Source organism: Triticum aestivum, chromosome 3B (assembly GCF_018294505.1).
Source record: "Triticum aestivum cultivar Chinese Spring chromosome 3B, IWGSC CS RefSeq v2.1, whole genome shotgun sequence".
Lineage (NCBI taxonomy): Eukaryota > Viridiplantae > Streptophyta > Magnoliopsida > Poales > Poaceae > Triticum > Triticum aestivum.
Window position 1 is genome coordinate 611,462,442 of NC_057801.1, and position 20,954 is coordinate 611,483,395.

Genomic DNA, 20,954 nt, shown 5'->3' on the forward strand with positions numbered 1-20,954 from the left:
GCAGATGTACACGAATCTGAGATCACTCTGAGCACATGCTGATCTCATCTGGTAATAATAGATGAAAACGAAGCCAAAAAGCTTATACCGGAATTGAGTAGACAAACACCGTCAGAGCATGGGAAGACAAGCCACATGGTAGGACTCGAAAAGAGGCTGCAGATTCGGTTGCTCCGTCATCTGAACCGGCGTGTCGCAATCCTTTCGGTTGAATTTCAAAAAAGCATCCATGTGCAACCCTTATGCCAAAGTGATGAAGTCCATAGCTCAACATTCAGAATTCAGACATTTCGGTCCGACGAGTGGGAAGATTGGTAGGATGATGATCAACTGGTTCAAAAGGGGGTGAATGCAGGCCTAACCAACCTACCGTCTACATTCTGCTGGCGTGAAGATACCACATGTCCCGCTTTGAGAAGCCAGTTAGGTGTGTGAAATCTAAAGTTCCAAGGCATTTCAGATAGTCAAAACAATGTAAGTTCACAAAAAGGGATCGTGGTTTCTGCGTGACACATGTCAAAGGTCCGGTCAAGACTCAAGACTGCATCACTTATTTGCTCATGATAACTCTCGTCATGATTCATGATTCAGAGTCCCTCACTCAACTAATTTGGCGGTGCCCATTCTCCGAGGCGACTCGGTTGCCGTCCTTGAGAAGATCCTTGGTCGCCTGTGTCCTTGAAGCAACTCTTACTGGGACGTGGCGTTTCTCTTCTGAATGTCGCAGTTTCTTGGCGGAACTGCACTGTTGATGCAGCGTCCCCGTCTCTCGTCCGCCATGGGAAAACAGAGGACAGGTCCTTGGCGTGTCTCGAAATCGAAGTGAGCTTCAGTAGGTGGGAGGACACGATAGTTGAACCGCAGAGTGAGACCAAGCGAATTCAGGGGCGTCTGACTCTTTTGAAAGCTGAGAGGGATTCAGCCTGAAACGTGTAACTGAGGTGAAACGTGTAACTGAGGGTGCAAAGACGTATCCAAGGTGGCGCGGCGCCGAGACCTCGCCTGCGGACAAGGAGAAGGAAGATTGAACGCCGCTCGGCCGCTGCCGTGACGGCGAGGAGGTGAAGCCCTTTCCCTGCTGCCGGTGGCCAACGGCAGACCGAGAAGTCCGCGCCTCTACGGCAAGTTCGCTTCGAATTGCTTCCGCTAATCGCAGCTCGTAGGGACCAGTGGCACGGTGGGCCGTAAAACCTGTCGTCGGCCCAGTTCGCAGAACTGGGGATTGAGGCGATTATGTGGGCTGGGCCGATTTGTTTTAGCTAGAGTTGGGCTTCCTGCCAAGTTTCTTCCATATTTGGTGACTCTTGATCTCTAAAAAAAACAGAACTCTTGATCTCTAAAAAAGACAGAAGTATTGAAGACTTTTGCATATCTGGTGCTTTCCTGCCAAATTTCTTCCATATTTGGTGATTTCTATATTGGAAGATCTCTTATTTGCCACTTTCGGAATTTGCTGTTTCGTTTTCTGAAAAATCTTTGTCCAACTTTCAGAATTTGAAACTATCGAAAAAATTGAACTTTCGGAAATTTTAGAGCTTTTTCACATGGGGGAAAACTAAGAACATAGCCATGACCATGTGTGCCTATAATAACCAAAAAGGGAAAATGTGAGAGAGGGGGGATGCCACGTGCTGGGGCCCACGCCTTGATTGTGTCCCAATGAAGAAAAAGAGTCATGTCCCACGTACGCACCGAAAAGACTATTACCCATGCCACCTAAAAAAAGACTATTACTCGCACACGGAAGCAACCACCAGGGAGTCTGTTCTGAAGAAAGGAGCCTAAATATGAAGATGTGCTAAAAGGCAAACAGGAAAATAATAAAGGAATTTTGCTGAATAGTGTGCATTTTGTCGGGAAGCACACCCACATGTAGTGATCAGAAAAACCGCAATGCAATAAATATGGTTTCAGTAGTACTTGAGTACTAATCGAAGACCATTACTTGTCAGGAAAGGGAAGATGAATATGTTTGCTTGGTCTCCAAAATTAATTTACCATCTTTTGGTCATACCCCAAGATAATTGGCCAAGTTTTGGTATGACCATACCAACTTCTCCACTCTTGTTTCTTGCCAATAATGGCCTAATAACGAGCAAGCAAAGACTTCTCCAAAATGCTAAAGTTGGGCTCAAACCAATCATAACCCCATAGCATTGACAAATATGGAGTATGTGCTGTTACGGCAATATGGTATGGCATAAAGGGTAGCAATATTGAGCGAACACAAGTAGAAATACTAACAACAACAACAGAAAAACTCCCTAAACTAGGTTGAAATAGAATCATCCAAAACTTATTTCACTATATCAAAAATGGGATACAATAAGTTATTCTCTAATGGGCACTAGATGCTCACATAAATCATTATTTGATCTTAAGGGCAACAAGATTTGGGAGTAAAGCAAGAGATTGTAATGAAACAATCTCACCAAAGATGGTGGGATCATCATTGCTAAAAAAAGATGGAATCATACTTTAAAATAGATAAAGCTGATGAGTTTGAATTCACACGTGCTAATTAGGAACTATTTTTACTTAATAGCAAGTTTATTCCTTCAATTTTCAAGCATCTCATTGCCTTTCACTCTCTAGGTTTTCATCTTGTTCTACTTATGTCTACTTGGAGGCTACTTACCCCCCCCCCCCTCTCCATGCGTAGATCGAAAGTGTCTCTAGGTTATAAACCTAGAGTTTTTTGGGGCTTTTCCACATGTTGAATGGTCTAAGAAGCCACCCCCTTAATGCACCCACATGAAGAGGATTTCCCAATAACTTTCTAACTAATACTTGCTAATTTCAAAGATTTATCTTGCAAATTGAAACTTTTAAGTTACACAAGGTCAAACTATTGAGTTAAGGTTTTAATTTTCAACATTTTAAAAAATTGAATCCAAAGTTTTGAGTTATCAATGGATTCTAACTTTTAAAGATCTCGCAAACTAAATGTTTTAATACTAGTTAGAGCATCTACAGTCGGGCATCCCAAACCCGCCTCAAACGCCCAGGCGGCCCGCCCAGTCACTGACCGATCACAAAATTTCGACCCAGGCGGATGCCTCAAACGAGCCTCAGACGCCCGGAATGACCGGAACCCCTCATATCCAGCCCAAATATGGGGCGGATATGGGGTGGCACGGGCGCATCCGCCACGTCGGCTTGGCCTAGCCTGACTCACGCCTGCCCCACAAACATCCCCATCCGGGAAACCCTGGAGAGCAGTCAATCTGAACTCCACTTTACTCCTCTCTCCACTTCACTCCCGATCCCCTCCGAACGCATGCGATGGTCGGCGACCGAAGCAGCGCTGCCTCTCGCCGGGAATTCGGCTCCGACGACGACTGGGCAAGCCTGTTGCGCGAAGTGGAGCCCGGGTATGTGGAGGAGGTCGCCCTCCGCATCGCGTTGAGGCGTTCGGTGGTCGACCAAAGCGGATCCGGCAGTGGTCGGTCAACTTTGTCAGCGTCCGGGGCCCGTCGACGCAGCGCCGGCGACGTCGCCGGCCCTTCCCGCTCGGCGCACAGCTCCGGCCGCTCCGCTTCGCTCCCTTTGCCGTTTGCGCGCGAGAGCGCCGGTCGATCCCAAGGCTGCGCTCCTCGCGTTATCCTCCGCCGCTCTCTCACAACGAGGGAGATGGATGCGCGGCACTTCCGCCACAAGAATGCCAAGGCGCTCCGACTCGCCAGCGAGTTCTTGGAGTGAGGCAAACAAGGAGGCGGCGGCGAAGGCGGCCCGCCATGCGAAGGAGCAGGACCGCCCGCTCCGCAGGCTGTCGAGCATGAGGTGCAGCTCAGACTCCGACCTGACGGCAGCCGATCCCAAGGTCGCGCTCCTCGCGTTATCCTCAACCGCTCTCTCACGACGGCGGAGATGGATGTGTGGCGCTTCCGCTGCAAGAATGCCAAGGCGCTCCGACTCGCCAGCGAGTTGTCGGAGCGCGGGGCAAACAAGGAGGCGGCGGCAAAGGCGGCCCGCCATGCGAAGGAGCAGGACCGCCTGCTCCGCGGGCTGTCGGGCATGAGGTGCAGCTCGACGACGACGCACCTTCGCACGGTGACGCCTGCACGGAGGTGGGGCACAACCACGCCACGACCAGAAGGGGAAGGGGCCGGCGAGGAAATGGTGATTTCCTCCGCCCTTCCCCGTTATGTTTATATTTTAGTGTTTTAAGTTGTTTCTAGTATGGATTTTCCGATGAACTATGCTCCTTTTGTCCGGCAATGCAATGTTGATCCGATGAACTAGGATATGAACGTGTTTTTACGTAGCGTTGCATGGGTTGTATGGTTTTGAGGCTTCGGATATGAGGGATGCGGGTGTGGAAGCCAACAAATGAGGCGTGTCCGGTCAGTGCCCGCGTTTGAGGGCCTGGATTTACATCCTGCGGTTGTAGATGCTCTTAGTAAGTGCATGGAAGTTACACATGGTCAAACTATCGAGTTAAAGTTTTGACTTTCTACCATTTTTTCATAAAAATTCAAGTCCAGAGTTTTCAAGTTATCAATTCATGGGTTCAAACTTTCGAGTCTCAAAGGTTCTCCAGCTATGAAGTGCTGAGCTAAAGTCAGAGATGTGGTTTGCGCGCTCAGCTTAGCCGATGCCCAATATTACTTGCTATAATGCTTGTGCCACAGTTGATTTCATCCATCAGCTTCTATGAGTCTTGTACAGCTCCACTGTTGTTAGCATTGCGATCTGGCTCCGCGGCTCCTCTGTCGTGGCCTGCTGCTTCTCCATCTTCTTCGCAGACGTGCTCGTCGGCGGTGCGCCCACGAAGGCAGATGAAGTACACGCAGAGCCCGCCAAACAAGAGCAGGCCGATCACATCCACTACGCCGAAGATGATCAGGATCTTGTTGAGCGCCTCGTTTCTGGCATCGTAATCCTCTTCGTCTTCCCGGCAGTTGCTCTTGCTCCCCTTGAGAACCTTCACCCAGTAGCTGTGCCGCTGGCCATCCTCTCCGCCGATCACCTCCCTCGCCCCGGCCGTCAGCTCGTAGTGGGAGCAGACGCCGCTGCCGGCGACGGCGTCGTCCTTCACGTGGAGCGCGGCGGCGCATGAGCAGTCGCGCAGGCACAGGTCCACGCACTGCTGCACCGGCACGTTGGTGAGCGGCGAGTCGGCCCTCAGAACGGTGGTGACGCCCCTCACCTCCACCATGTCGTGGAGAGCGTCGGAGCTGGTCGCCGTCGCGTTGCAGAGGGTGCCGCCCTGCGCCGGCCGGACGCCGCGCGCGGCGAAGTCGCGGCAGCTCCCGGAGAGGGAGCAGACGCCGAGGACGCCGCAGGCGAGGGGGAGGTCGCAGAACGCCAGCGCCTCGTACGAGGGCGTGAAGTTCCCGTGACGGCTGTCGTAGGCGTAGAGCCCCAGGCTGCCATCGTCTCCCAGCGCCAGGAACCTGACCGGCCCTTTGTTCACCGCCGGCGAGATTTTCGCGACGGGTCGCCGCCGCTGGTCGTACATCGTCAGCCCCGACTCGTCCATTCCCGCGAACGCCATGGCCTGGTTGCTGTTGGGGGCCAGCTCCCAGTAGGAGTACTTTTGCTCTCCGAAGTAGATGTAGGCGCCAATCTTGTCGGTGTCGAGCTCGACGCTGTAGAATGGCGAAGAAATCTTCGCCGGGGACACGGTGAAGTACGAGGGCACCCGGAGCCACTGGCCCGGCAGGAGTTTGTCCGTGGGCTTGTCGAAGCTTTGCCATACCGTATGCTTCTTGTCGTCCAGGAGACGGAGGTTGCCGGTTTTGGAATCCAAGCGCAGAACCTGTGCATGTGCCGCAAGAGGAAATCAGAAAATCAGTTGCGATGAGAAGTGGAGAATTCGTTTCTTCTTTTTTGACACGAAGAAGAGGAAATTTGGCTTAGTTTTTTCTTCAGACAAATTTGCCTACGTAAACAAAAACGTTTCGTCAGGGGCCCAGGCACCCAGGCCCAGGCCCGGGGCGTTTTATTTGTTTTGGGATTTCATGTGTTCCCAGCCTTGGGGTACTCTGCTTCTCCTAAAATCACTATAGTGAGGTTTTGAAAAATGCTTGCTGTATATAGCAAATTCAAATTGCGCGCAAGAATTTAGTCCATTGCCACTATCACCCTGAAACTTTTTTTTTCTTTTTTTGCATTTCTCTAGCTGTGTATCATACTAATATTTAAATTTTTGTGCCATGGCAGATTCATAATCTATATGTGTGCTAAAAAATCAGAATTTTTTTCACAACTTTAATGGAGTGATTTTTGGTTTTTGGAGTATCAGGAACACATGATATGTTCTCTATAAACATGTCAAGTGTAACTTATTGAAAATACAAATTTTGAAAGATTTACTGACCACTCCTTCCTAAAATATGGTGGTTTTCATATGCAGTATATATGTTTGTCTCAAAGAAAATGCAGTATATATGTCATACATACATACATACATACATATTTTACTTTCACCACACAATAGATTTGTACAAGTGATATACTTGGCATTTTTTCATACAAATATTTTAGGAATCTATGTATGTGTGTAAATTTTATGTTTTTGTACTTAAAGCATGCATATATCATATATGTATATGTGTGACAAACGGTACAAGCATACAATATGTCTAAATTACTTCAATAATTAATATTAGAAATAATATCATTTAATGTGCATTTGTATACCTTCCTTATTTATTGTTGTGCTTTAGAAACGTTGTAATTTACTTCCTTATTTGTAGAAGAACAAAGTCCATATTAACCATAAATGATATTTCGAAAGCATATGATGTCCCAAGAGGGAACTAATACTAATACTATTAGCCACCATAGAAAACGAATGACTCATACCAGTTTAGGAGCAACTCAAAAGAGCTCAAGATTTGAACATTCAGTTAGCTTAAGAGTGTACTCATTCTACAGCACAATGAATGGCAGGGATATTATTTTCATTTATATATTAATGAAACCCATTAATGCTAGAATAAAATTTATATACATGGCCTGGTAGTTATTGAAGCCTCATTTTGCTTTTGAATAAGATTTTTTCTATTTCAGCCCAACAAATTTAAAGATTTCTTTCTACTTTGGCATTTCCCGCGCCTTTTTCAAAATACTCGTATAGCCGGTTTCGACCATATCCGTTATGGTTTCGCGCCTTATAAAATAGAACATGTACTTACAATTGCCCAATCAAAAAATGTATCTAGAATTGTTTTTTATACCGAACATATCCAAAAAGTGTTTTTGCCTGGAGTGCTAGTTAGCATCTGGAGAACATGTTTTAATCTGGTAGCTAGTTCATGTTGCCTAGCAATTCTGAATTCACAGACATATGCCATGGGTTCTTCGAGGCACGTGTGTAGACAGACACGTAGCCCCGGATGATTCCTATTGGCTATTGCCGAATGCCGATGCACAGTTCCATCTTCAACATGAACATGCACTGCTTATACCCCGATGCATTAGGCATTAGGAATCTTGATATTTTAAATTTCCAATCGTGTTAACATTTAGCACTAAGAAATGAGAAATTTCAGCGTAACAATTCAAAAAACCACGCTAGCAAGAACTCGATCAAACAAATGATGGAACACGATGGAAAGAGGAGACGGCGTATCACCTTGGCGCCCTGCCCCGCCGTACCGGACCACCACACGACGGCCATGGCGCCGTCCGTCAGCCGCAGCTGCCCGTCCGCCGTGAGCTCGAGCTGGCAGACAGCCCGCGCCGCGAACTCCTGGTCGGGACGACCCGAAGCCCAGACCGTGACGTTGGCCAGCAGGACGACGAGAGAGCACAGGTACCCTCCTCCCGTGCCGGCCTCCGCGCTCACGGCCGCGGCGAAGCGGGGCTGCCGCTGGCCGGCCGCCTCGAGCACCGTGGTCCGCCCCGTGAAGCCCGGCTGGTAGGCTCCGGGCAGACGCACGGCGAACCGGGCGCCGACACGGAAATCCGGCGACGAGAGCGCGGGTTGCAGGAGGAGCGCGGCGAGGAGCAGCGCACCCCAGGTGCACCCGGGGCTCATTGTGATCTCTCTGTATTTTATCGTTAAGTTTGGGTAGGGGATATCAAAATGAGTAGATTTCGATGTGGTTGCCCGTGTATTTATTTAGATTGTGGTGAAGACTCGCGTATGAGGAGAGGGGATTTAGCTGTTGAAATTTGAATTTGGTAGCAGGATTAGTTCTGTAATGTAATTTATGGGTTCCCTATACCCCTAAAAGAAGTAATTTATGGGTTGCTTAGAAACGGCAAGGGGTCCAAGATCCCATTTTCAAAAAAAGGATTTGCTCATTAATTACTAGCACTCTAGGAAGTGCATGCACCAAAGTAGATTGCAATTCTAACGTTGGTTCTACGGAGGAGAAATACCACGTACAAGCTCGATGAGAATCACAAGAGAGAAGTGCCTTCAAGGAATTGCATCATTGCATTAACTATGGAAAAACTAAAAACTATCAGGTCGTGTTTTTCTTTTGAAAAAGAGAGAAGTGCCTTCAAGGAATTGCATTGCATTAACTATGGAAAAACCAAAAACTATCAGGTCGTGTTTTTCTTTTGAAAACGAAAGAATCGTTGTAGAGAGCTTTTGAATGGTACATTGTTTTTTTTAACGTTTTCTAGCAGAAATGGTAATATTCAATGATTATTTGGCCTAGGCCCAGAGGTTATTATTGACTTCCTTACATATTCTCTAAACAAAAAAGTCAGAACTCAATAATAACAGTCGAAATGGAGGTTAGAGTGGCAAAAATGTACTCTAGCAAATTCTTGGTCCACACACCCCGTCTTCCAAATATTTGGAGCGCACTCCAAAAACTGAGGTGCAGCCCCTATATTTGAAGGTTGGGATTGTTCTAGAGTGTAGTACTTCAAACCAAAAACCGGCCACTCTTACTGGCAAAGTAGCCCCCCTCCCCCCTCCGGGGAACCAAACCTAACTAAAGTTATGGAACCAGCCGCAGCCGCCTCCAGCTCCTGAGAAGAAACGCTAGGGTTTCCTCCTAAGGCCCCATTGCCGCCAGTTCCCCTTGCTTCTAGGTGCATTCTGCCGCCGGTGAGGTGGTGGTGGTGGGGGGGGGTGATCTTGTCCTTTTGTCTTTGTTTTGTCTAGGTGGTCGGTGGCGCCCTATGGAGGGGATGATGTCGTGCCATGCTTTTGTTCTCCGGTTCATTCTTCGTCTAATGAAGTTTAGCCAGATGGGGCTCCGTGGAGGAACTTGCGAGGTTTGTGCCCCTTCCTATCTTGCTGGAGTTGGGATTATATTCTAGCCCCCCTTAGTGCTAGCTTCTCCAAGATGGTGATATGTCTAGATCGTGATCGCCGACAATTGTTGGTCTAAATCGACGACTTCCCGACCGCTGCTTCTTCAAGCTCATGGTTTTCAACAAAACTGCTCCGCTAAGATAAAGGCCCATAGGTAGCAAAGAGCTTTTCTCAGGGCACATTACCGGTGGATGCAGAAGGAAGATGGTCCGATTTTTCAAGGGCTTACATGTAATTTCTTATTCTCGTAATGAAGTTTTTGTAAGGGTTAGTTTTATCTAATATACAACATTCCGCTTTTCGCCAAAACTACCTCTATATTTGGAGGTTGGAGGTTGTTTTAGAGTATACTCAAAACCCAACCCGCCAGCGTTACTAGTCCCATAGGTGAGCCCCCCTTCCCAGAAACATGCCCTTTATGGGAGCCGCTATGTTTCCACCCACTTCGCGCACGTTACCGCTACATTTTCCCTGTTACCCTGCCCTTTCACACGATATTTCCTGCCACCCGCACACATTCCCTTTGTGCGCTTAAGAAAAGCCAGTCGCCGATGCCTATATCGCCACTCCTCCCCTCCCCACATCCATTCGCACCATTTCCTCTGTCGAAGCCATGCCACTCTCAGCCCTATTTGGAGAAGCACCGTCACGGCCCTCCGTCGGCCTCCACAAAGGAACTGCAATGGAGCATGTTGGGGAGGATGACGCCGCCGCTAAGAAGGAGCATGATTTTGCCGACAAGATGGTCCAACATCAAGATCCTAGAGTAAATGACGAGGATCAATGTATGCGTGCGGAGTCCTGCAAGACGATCGTCCGGCGCCGTGGCAATGTCGCGCCCTCACCCATAGTGAGACTTGAGACACCCGCCATGCTGCTCGTCATGTCGTAGCTGCGCCAAAGCCAGCGCCCCTCCCTCGCCTCTAGGAAGCCTTAGGACACCCGCCCCGCCACAGTCTTCGACGTGAACACGGGTTGGACAGAGTTCTACATTGCGTCGACGATGGACACCAAGAGGAAGCGCATCATCTAGGAACGTGTCGTCACCCTCGAGGCTAAGGAGGGTGCCTCGCCGGTATTGGAGGCAGACACCCACGCCTGCGACTCCAAGGCCGCAGCCAACGCCGGCAAATTCTACGAACGTGTCCTCGTACATTGGCAAGGTATATACACTGAAGAATACTATTCCCAAGGTTGTTGTTCACTGTCAAGTCCAGGAAGGCTCGCCCCGTGACATCTAGTTTAGTTATCTACTAGTCTAGTTGTGTATGGAAATATCGCTTCTCGACATCCCCCTTCTCTAAAATGTTGATACATATATATACAAATCAATAAGCGACGAATTTTGCCCCCATACAAAAATGAACTATCTAGTTTACAATGTTGTGCAAGTGTTTCGTGTTGATCCGGCCAAAGTTTGGTTGTCAATCTGTGCCAAATAGAAGTAGAAATTTTGAGTACAAGATAAAAAGACAGATAGGGGAAAATAATATATAGGCTGCGATTTAGGAAATCTAAGTCTGCATATAGGCTTGGCAACCTCCAAAATATTCTAGAGTGCACTCCAAAACGATTTTAGGGGCTGCCGGTTTGGCGACTGTGCTGCACTGCTGCTATTAGAAAACAAGTACCATAGCCTAAACGCTAATCATTTTTTTTCTTTTCTTTTTGGCATATAACAAACCAATGGTTCCAGGCCTGCAACCATGGACAAGAGACAGAGTAAATTGAAAAAAACCACCACAATTGTGCAAATGTCATCAAACAACCACCAAAATGTATGTTTTCTGGTGGGTTTTTTCTGAAGCATTGAAAACTTTGACCCAATTGTGGTGGTTTTTTGCAATTTACTCAGAGACATGTGATCTCTGTGACAATTTGAGTATTTGACATAACATTACCCACAGCAAACCACATCAAGGTTAGGAACCTCAAGAACTAAGAACAATCCATAGAAGATCAAAGGAGTGAGAGATGATTCTGAGGCAAACACTAAGGCCTCATTTGGTTGCAAGGGAAAGTATCCCAGGGTAGTAATCCCACGAGGGGGGTTTTCCATGGCCATAGGGGATCCCTCTCCCACCACGGGGAGGCCCCCACGTGAGTTTGGAGATGAGGGGCAGGGGAGGAATCCCGTTCAGAAAATTGTCAGAAAAGTATCAAATTTCTTATAAAACATTATAATATTCAAAAGCCATGAAAAATAACACTGTCTTTTTTACAAAAATATTATATTAGTTCAAAAGTAACTAAATTTTTTCTCTAATTTCATTGCAAACTTCAGGAATGACAAAGAAAACACAGGAAAACACGAAACAAGCATAAACAGTAAAAAAATAAAACACTTCAATCCACATTAAACACGCTGACCATAAGTTATACATGTTCAGTCGCACAAATAACGGCACTGCGAATAAATTTAGCGTGCTAATCATGGTTTAACAGCGGAAATGCTTACTAAGGTAGAAATCCAGCAAGGATAATCATTTACTTCCATTATTAACATGTATCTGTGTAAATCATCCATGCCAAAATGTGTTGCTGCTGGGATAGTCACTACTGAAACTTCCAAGATCAACTTCTTTGAAGCATTTCATTGGCTAGCTTTAGGAAACCTGCAAAGCAAAAAAACAACAACGTAGTCACTATACAATATAAATTTTAAACTATATATAAGCACATATATTTATTTATATCCATGTTCCCAATGAAATAGATGCAAACATAATAAGCACACACCTGTTTGTGTTCTTATATGTATAATATTGTTCTCTTTAATTCCTAGATGACCACGGCATGAAAGCCATCATTTCGCAAGAAACGAATGTTAGACTGAAACTAGTTTGAAAATAGCCTTCAGAGCTTTTCAATTGTATAAAAACTATTCCAATTGTAATATTGTATAATGTTCAGAATAATATGCACCGGATGGCACTAATGACAAGCTCGTCAGAGCTTTTCTCCTTGATATTGTATAATGTTTAAAGGATTACTACTAACCAACTGCTTCACTTTGTATAATCTCGTCATGAAACTAAATTCACTGAATTTATTCAAAGCTGCAACTGAAAAGGGGGCTCAGAGAAGGACATTGGTATACGATAACTGAAGGTATCAGCTAATGAAAAATGAGCTACAACTGAAAAAAAATCCATCCCACAAGCGATCAGAGTGGACGCCAGAATCGCTCCTGGCGACTAACTACTCTAGCTAAACTCGCTAATAGATTGACTGAAGAAAGACTGAAACTGAAAACTAGACACTAGCTAAAAACGCTGCATGGCAGCAAAACAGAAGTGCCTACCATGGCAGAGAAATATACTAGGTGCGGACTTGGGTTTATTCCAACATACGGCAAGTTCATGGTCGTCTCCGTCGGCTGCGGGCTGAACCCGAAAGAGAGCTACAGCGCCAAGGACGCCGCCAAGTGGGAGATCCTGAACTGAATCATCAAGGATGGCACTGCCCCCATCGTCGACATGTTCAATGCCACCAGCGCCGACATGGTGGACATAAGGAGCTAAAGTTGTAGAGATGCATTCACACAAAAACACAAGATAATTCCACAAAGAAAAACTGACAAGAGCATGAACTCATTTGTATACACCCTCTGTTTTCTCCACAAGATATTCATCTGCTTATAGTTAGCATGTGCAAATTCATGAACAAATTGTAAAATGCCCAATGGAAGAAAACACAAAACTGCACCTCTAAATTGGTACTTCAAAATTACATACCTTATGTTTTCTCCTTGGTAGCAATTTTCTCCTTCAATCAGTAAAGGCATTTTCTAACAGTACATTAGTAATTGATGACTTAACAGCACTGCATCAATAATACTATCAATTGGCTTTGCTGCAATCACATCATAAGTCAAAATTCTTTACAAAAAGATAATATCAATTCAGAAGTCATAATATATATTGGCACATATTCTTATTTATATGCATCTTTCACAAACAAACAGATCCAAACATAATAAGATGTTGTTCTCTCTTTGAATAATCCTCAGGAAAACTCAAAATCTTAATAGCACATGGTTTCATCTTTTAATAACTTTGCCACTAACATACTTTTTACAAATAAAGCTTGAAGTTAAGACAACAATAGATCAACTCAATGGCGTACGCAAAAAGTGTAAAATGGATAGAGATAATGGAGTGAATGTCCCCTTGGGTCCATAGAGTTTAAACCGAAGGCCAATTATCAAGATTACATATGCTCAAACCTTGGTTCCATATCTTGGTACAAAAGGGAAGAATTTGAATGAGAGTAATTTTAAACTGAACAGTTACCATGATACTAATGCTACTTTCATCAACACAATTGAATTCCAATAACTGGTATGTTTATGCTACACCGTTATTATAAGCAAGACAAGCATACTTCAAGTTATCCTAATTAAAGATTCTAAGTTAAAATTAGGACAAAGCTAGTACAGGCTGAGTAGTCCCCTTCAGAAATATACTAGAACATTGTGTGTAGATTAGCATCACAAGGAGGTATATGTGGTTGTGCTCACTTGTGAGGTCAGGATAGTTAGGTAGAAACACTACTGCAAACGATGGATGTTCTTCCGTATTGGTTCTTGTGATACAAAACTCAAACAGGAGAGAAGACTCTTGGATCTGTACAGGCGCAAGTTAGTGCGTGTAGCAGGTTAGGAAAAAATGGTGGGTGGAAGAGGAGGAGGGGATAACCTTGGACGAAGAGGAGCATGATCTCCTGGCCGTCGTCGTCATCGGAAGGTGAAGATCTTGGGGGCGGAGACGAGATCCGGGAAGTAGTAGGATGGCGACCCCGGTCCCGTCGCCCCATCCGGAGGGGCAGAGCGTCGAAGGGAGGAGGGCAGGGGGCGTCGCAGTCGCCGGTCGGAGGAGGCAGGAGCGGTGGACGGAAGGTCTTCCAGTCGCCGCCGCCAGTCGTTCACGAGTGCAAGACAGAACGAGCGAGGGTTTCCTCCCCGACGTCTGCACTCGTGGGAGCCTTTCCCGGGGAAAGGCCAGGGGTACCCCTTTCTCGTGGGCGTCCAAACGCGATCGTGAGAATTCCAGGGTTTATTCTGTTCGTGGTTTGTCGGCCCGGGGAAAAGGCAGGGATCCCGGGGGGTTTCGGTGAAACCAAACGAGGCCTAAAGAGACAGATGATCCCTGTGACAAAGGAACGGTCACAAATTTTGCAGATAAAGGATCGACTGGTACCTGCCATTGGTACATGCATGACATGGGAAACCAAACGCCAGCATATTTTACGTGTTGCAAGTCCGCAACAAGTAACAATCCACTCGATGCAATTAATCATTTATGTACATCACCAATGTTCTAGCTTACTCTATGTAACTGAACCCACCGAATTAACCAACGCAATCAAACATGTAAAAGAGGGAATAGAGATATACAGCAAATGTACATTGAATCAAGTAGCCACAAACTAGTACCATTTAGAGACAACTTATTTCTTTCCACCAATCATAGGCTGGCCACCATTTGAGCTACCCAAACTAGTACCAGTCTTATTTCCACCACTGGTGCTCTTCAAGTCAATCAAATCACTGAACAAATTATCGAGTATGTAGTAAGGTTTGCTTGCCGCTGCTGAAGAATCCTTCGGTTGATGATTCCCATTTGGAGCTTGAGGCATCGTTAGACCATTGCTTGTTGAAGAACCCACAGAACTGTACTGTTGCATTGGCTGGGAGGCTGGAGGAGAGCTATATGAAGGTGAGGGAGCTGCGTAGGTGGTTGCTGCCGAGGGGAGTTGTTCTTGGTAAGCAGCCGGCAGGAAAGGATTAGAATTGACAGTTGGAGGTGTCGCCCAAGGTGGCACTGGATATCCGGATGCGTATGCTGGGGCTTGAGATGGATATGGTCTGGTTTGGGCTTGAGATGGATATGGTCCAGTTTGGGCTTGAGATGGATATGGTCCGGTTTGGGCTTGAGATGGATATGGTCCGGTTTGGGCTTGAGATGGATATGGTCCGGTTTGGGCTTGAGATGGATATGGTCCGGTTTGGGCTTGAGATGGATATGGTCCGGTCTGGGCTTGAGATGGATATGGTCCAGTTTGGGCCCAAGGTGCAACATAGTTCCTATTCTGTGGAGTATATCCTTGGTTTACTGAGTATGGCTGGTTGGTTGGAGGATACTGGGGCATACCAGTAGGATTTTGTTGCCCATCTGGAGGCTGCTGGAGGCCATTTTGACCCTGTGCTGAAGAATCTGTAGAAGTTTCATCAGTAGGGCTGCACAAAGTGAGGCTTAGAAGGTCAATCATATCCTGCTCTTTGGTTTGAGTACTACTAGTGGCAGGAGCTGGATCAAGGGGAACCAATGCATTGCTTGCAACAGAAGGTGGCGATTCTGAGCTTGGCAGATCAATGGGTACGAGGGCAAGGTCCACAGTGCTTGTGCTTGATGACGTCTCATCGCTACTTATCACAGATTTGTTTTTTCTGCAGACAGATAAAGCATGGAGCTTAATATTTGTGAAGAAAGTACAAGTAGCAATACCATGGGACCTACCTTTGAGCCAGCCGAGCGAACTCATCCTCCTCTTCATTGGAAGCGTCATTTTGTTCAATAGGAGATGAAGATGGTTTTGCTGGTGGATCCTCCCTAGGAGACTCAATTGTCTCCCTCACGGGAGCTTCAACTGCCAAATGAGTACCAGAAGCGATGGCATCATATTTTGTAAGCACATTTTGTAGGCGATCATTTATTTCGAGACCTTGCTTTAGTAACTGCTCGTTCCTAAATAAACAATGTAAAATGAATATATCAAATATCACTGTAAGCTAACTGCAGTATCAAGATATATGACGTGCACCTAACAGTGAATATGAAGAAAAAAAACATGCAAGATCATTTTAGTACAACAAACAAAAGGACAGCAAATATTTACAGAACACACTTTGATAACTTACCCTGTCGAACTGACAAACTGCATGAGCTTTTGCTGATTTGAGCGACATTGGCTCACGAGATCTGTGATGATTTCATCTTTGACGGCCTGGGTTGAAAAGAAATTTAAGAGGCCATTCATCAGCATGAACTTAAAAAAAAAATTTACAATCATTTCATGATAGATGAGCACAAGTCAAAAATTCAGATGAGATGGCTTTTTACTACCTCTGGATCTGATGGGTTCAAAGCATACACCATATCATTCAGTAACTCCGTCACATTTCGAATATTATTCAAGTCTCCTAAACTGTAACAGGGAAAGGGGAGAACACATATAATGATATAAATGGAGTTACTGGGTGATAATTGAGCAAGTCAAATGAAGTCGAATGCACGATAAAAATAGGCATCACCTCAGAGTATCAACATCGGAGGACATTCTCTCATTCAAACTTCCTGCAGCATATCCAGGTGAACCATAGTTTTGAGAATTGTGTATTGCAGGAGGAGTAAGTATTGGTGGGGCATCTATGGGACGTCTTGGAAACACTAGACCTGTCCGCTGTAACAAAATTTCACAATTAGATGATTACTTTGAAAGGACTAATTTCCATGAAAAAAAGAACGGTGTTGCACAATCGCATGACCATGTATGCTGACAACAGGATATGATTCTGGAACCAAGTACAGGGAAATATATTTTTGCTTCTTTAGGGAACAGACGGGGATCAGTTGCCTACCTTTACTTCAAGATATGCCCAGTGATACTGCCGGTATTTACCTCCAGGTCCACCAAATGCTTCTTGCCAGGAGTCCAAAAGTAATAATATCTTATCCCTTACTTGCATATCGTTCTGAAAGGAATTCGGAAAGGCAAAGATTGTAATCTTATTACTGGCATCTCTAATCATCAGAGAAAATAGAATACTGTAGAATTTAATCACAAGTGCAAGCTGGCAATGGATCTTCCACAAAACAAATAGCATGATGCTACGAAAATAGTGCAATTGTCAGCCATTGTGTGGTAACGATCAGAGATAACGCACTCCCTCCGGCCTCCAGTCCTTTTTACTCCGCATATAAGACTTGTCTCAAGTCAAACTTCGTAAAGTTTTATCAACTTTACAGAAAAAAATATCAACATTCACAATACGAAATCAATATCGTCACTACGTGCGTCATGAATTTAATTTTCATGTTGCGTAACTTTAGTGTTGTAGATGTTGATATATTTTTCATATAAATATGGTCAAACTTTAGTACTTTACTAAGCTTGACTTCAGACAATTCTTATATGCAGAGTAAAAAAGACCGGAGGGAGTACTACAACAATCATGGCTAACTCAACTAGAAAAAAATTGCGCAAGTGAAAATGGTGGACGAGATATTATTTAGTGCTGCACAGAAATCGATCGTCATAACCTTAATATGTTATAGGAGGGTTCTGATAACTGCATGAACTTAAATTTGAAGTAGGATATTGAACAATTAACCATGCCTGGGTAAAGTAGTTCAGGCTACTTATTCGAGAAGAGAACCAGTGAAAACCCACTAAAACGAGTGACTAAGAACAAAGGATTAGTGTACCCATGAGGTTCTGAATGTTACAGACTATTTAGTATGTTCTCAACTTATACAATCATACAAGACAGATAAGATGCCATTGAGAACTATTCAGGCTAAAATAATCGTCTTACAGAATTAGACTTTATGTGTTGGGTAAGGATAAGCGCAAGAAAAGGAAGGAGGGAAGTAAAAAAAAACCTTCTTTTGGATTATTTTAACCATTTCTTGCAGAACATGCTGTTCAGCGACTTCAAACTGAACATATTCTCCACAGTTCTTCATCATCGTCTCCAATAACTGCAAAAAAATTGTAACTAATATGAGCAGGACCAACAGTATCTTCAAATCTTGTAGCAAAGAAAAGATATGCTCTCAGAAGCTAAAACAAACATATGAGAAGTAACAACATTTGCAGTAGATTCAAACTAAATGGGTGTTCCAAAAAGAAATTTTACAGAGCACAACATGGCGTCATTGCAGCACATACCGTCAAAGCATAGTATTGAACTTTCGGATCCTTATGTTGCAATCGCTTCTTCACTGCCTTTACCACATCTTTTGTTTGCCTGATTAAGGTGTTTACAAATTAGCATGGTAGGCAGACAGCTACTTGGACTAGAAAAAACATTATTTATTTAAGTATAATATTAATATTATCAATGGAATGCAAATGTTCACATACTGCATAAGTAGAAGTGAAAAAGGTGCAAAATATATTTACAGTTAAATTTCATCCAGGAATAAATGTGCTAAAAGCAGATGCAAGGTACGATTCCAATGCCCGCATAGTACACCTCTAGGCAAATGTGATATTTCAATCTGGTTATGTCTGTACCATGATTGTCATTGGTATAGGACCCCAGAGGTCTTTTTCATACTAATAATGATCACTATAATGCAAGTCGGATAGAATTGGCATGATGAATTTTGGAAACACTTTAGTCTTTACCATAATCACAAATTCCCCCATGCTTTGTTCCCCTCATCATTATGATTCACCGTGAGATGTACGAAGTAAGCTCTATTACCCCTAGCTTTGGCCTTTGGCCATGGCCCTTCAGAAGCCATCCCCCGCTTCATGACCATAATAAGGTCTCTTAGCAACAGTTTACGAAAGGGCAAAGGCCGAGTTCGCGATAAGCGTTCAAGCTAAGCTGCAGTCGATTCACCACTAGACCATTACATCCTACACCAGAAGCTAAAGCTCATCTTGGATCCCCTTGCCCAAATTGCCTCCTCCCATCGCAACACCAAAAATAAACCCCAATTTCTGCCAGAACAGGGAGCGATTGAACAAGCCAACACTATATAACCCACTAAAGGCTCGACTCCTAAGCCCAAAATCATCAAAACTCAGCACCTAATTCCGCACGCAGGAACTGAAACAGCAACGCACAGGCACAGAGAGAGGGGCTCTAGGAAGGGGAGGGCGGCGGAAGGGAATCACCCACCAGACGTCGGCGTTGATGATGTCGCAGATTTCGAGGTTGACGGCCCAGTCGGGGCCCATGAGCAGGTGGCTGGTGGCCTTGTCGACCCGCGACGCCGCCTGGCGCGCCGGCGCCGCCGCGGCCGCCACCATGGCCCCCGCCGGGTACATCGCCTCGCCGGCTGGCTGGCTTAGGGTTTCCGCGCGGCGCTCCCGAGGGACGAGCAGCAACTATACCGGTGGCGCCGTTATTAGCGAAGGAAGGGGATTTGTTGTAAAAAAATCTGGTTGTCGGTTTCTTTTGACGAGGACGGGCGCAGCGAAGCGGATGAAGGCATGGCTAAACCTGAACAAAATGGCACTATCTTCTTATCTGTCACCGTCTCGTAAATTTGCTTCAGTCCTGACGGATGGGCTGGAGCCCACACAGTCCTAGCAGCCCAAGTTTAAGGTGGTAATCTTGGTCAAAGGGTCAACCTTTTTCGGGAGCAACTGGTTAACGAGCGCTCTTTCGGGAGCCTCGCAACGATCAGCGTCACTTGGCGCGCTTTCAGCCATTCGCCATGTGTCGTGCTCTGGACACTTCATCCGGATTTTATTTTATTTATTTTTCGCACGTGTTTTTGGCTTTTTAAACAGGGTTTTTTCGACGTTTTGTTTTTTCACCCGTCTTTCTTAGCTTTTCGATCAAAAAAAAATTGAAAAAAAAATTGTACGCGAAAAAACGCTTTTTCTGTTTTTTTTCTTTCCCGAGAGTCACGGTTTTGCTTTCGCGAGAGGCACGGCCGTGCCTCTCGGAAAGGGAAAAACAAAACGCGTTTTCTGTTTTTTTTCTTTCCCGAGAGGTTTTGCTTCCGCGAGAGGCACGGTTGTGCTTCGCGAGAGTCACGGCCGTGCCTCTTGAAAAGGGAAAAACAAAACGTGTTTTCTGTTTTTTTTTCTGTTTCACCAGAGGCACAGTTGTGCTTTCGCGAGAGTCACGGCCATGCCTCTCGGAAAGGGAAAAACAAAACGTGTTTTCTGTTTTTTTTCGCGAGAGTCACGTTTTTGCTTTCGCGAGAGGCACGGTTGTGCTTTCGCGAGAGTCACGGCCGTGCCTCTCGGAATGGAAAAAAATACATGTTCTCTATTTATTTTTCTTTCGCGAGAGTCACGGTTTTGCTTTCGCGAGAGTCACGGCCGTGCCTCTCGGAAACGAAAAAAAAACGCGTTTTTTGTTTTTTTTTCTTCCACGATAGTCATGGGTTTGCTTCCACGAGAGGCACGGGCGTGCCTCTTTCCGAAAGGGAAAAAACCGTGCTCCCGGTTCGATTTTTCACCTGGTTTTTTTCGTCTGTTTTTTTTGGCTACTGGATACGGGCCCGAACCCTATCCCTCCATCGCCGCGAAAATCCCCAATCCCTCACCGCTGGTGCCTCAGATTCGTCGCCCGCGCCTCAAATCCGCCGCCCGCGATGGCCAACTCTGCCCGCCGTGACAACGACGACCCTGAGCGGGCGCGTTGCGTCAGATCCGACACGGCGCGGAAGCGCACCGCCTTACGGTACACACGCCACGGGCGGTCACCGCCGCCGTCGCCCCTCCGCCGCGAGACGGAGGAGTACGACCACGCGCGCGCGCGCCTCTTCTCTGGCACTGACAACTCCTTCGGGGCGTCCAGCTCGCGCTCCTCTCCCCGATGAAGAGGGAGCTAGAGGGGCTCCTCCCGGTGAAGAGGGAGCCGGAGGCCGAGGCGGGGCGGAGCGACGTGCTGGTGGCGTCTTCAGGCCGGAGGACTTCCTTCCCCCGGCGGAGGCGGACGCCATTTTGCCTGCGTTGCTAGCGC

At 45.9% G+C, this 20,954-nt stretch overlaps 2 protein-coding genes across 10 annotated transcripts; both read right to left on the reverse strand.

Moving 5' to 3' along the window:
- Window positions 1-4,654: 4,654 nt before the first annotated feature.
- Window positions 4,655-7,990, reverse strand: LOC123067629 (putative receptor protein kinase ZmPK1). Its single transcript, XM_044490350.1, has 2 exons — window positions 7,586-7,990; window positions 4,655-5,764 (listed from the first exon to the last, which is right to left on the reverse strand). The coding sequence occupies exons 1-2, from the start codon at window positions 7,988-7,990 to the stop codon at window positions 4,655-4,657; spliced, it is 1,515 nt and encodes a 504-aa protein (XP_044346285.1).
- A 3,566-nt stretch (window positions 7,991-11,556) lies between these two features.
- On the reverse strand, window positions 11,557-19,458 carry LOC123071245 (TOM1-like protein 6). 9 transcript variants are annotated; one of them, XM_044494770.1, is made up of 12 exons: window positions 19,152-19,458; window positions 18,188-18,266; window positions 17,899-17,997; window positions 16,875-16,988; window positions 16,548-16,696; window positions 16,360-16,441; window positions 16,155-16,240; window positions 15,754-15,981; window positions 13,933-15,683; window positions 13,755-13,860; window positions 12,970-13,057; window positions 11,557-11,847 (listed from the first exon to the last, which is right to left on the reverse strand). In XM_044494770.1, the coding sequence occupies exons 1-9, from the start codon at window positions 19,298-19,300 to the stop codon at window positions 14,684-14,686; spliced, it is 1,986 nt and encodes a 661-aa protein (XP_044350705.1). In that variant the 5' UTR covers window positions 19,301-19,458; the 3' UTR covers window positions 11,557-11,847; window positions 12,970-13,057; window positions 13,755-13,860; window positions 13,933-14,683. The 9 variants fall into 9 exon arrangements, with proteins under 9 accessions (XP_044350705.1, XP_044350706.1, XP_044350701.1 ...); XM_044494771.1 differs by having other exon boundaries at window positions 12,970-13,087; XM_044494766.1 differs by having other exon boundaries at window positions 11,557-13,057.
- Window positions 19,459-20,954: the final 1,496 nt, after the last annotated feature.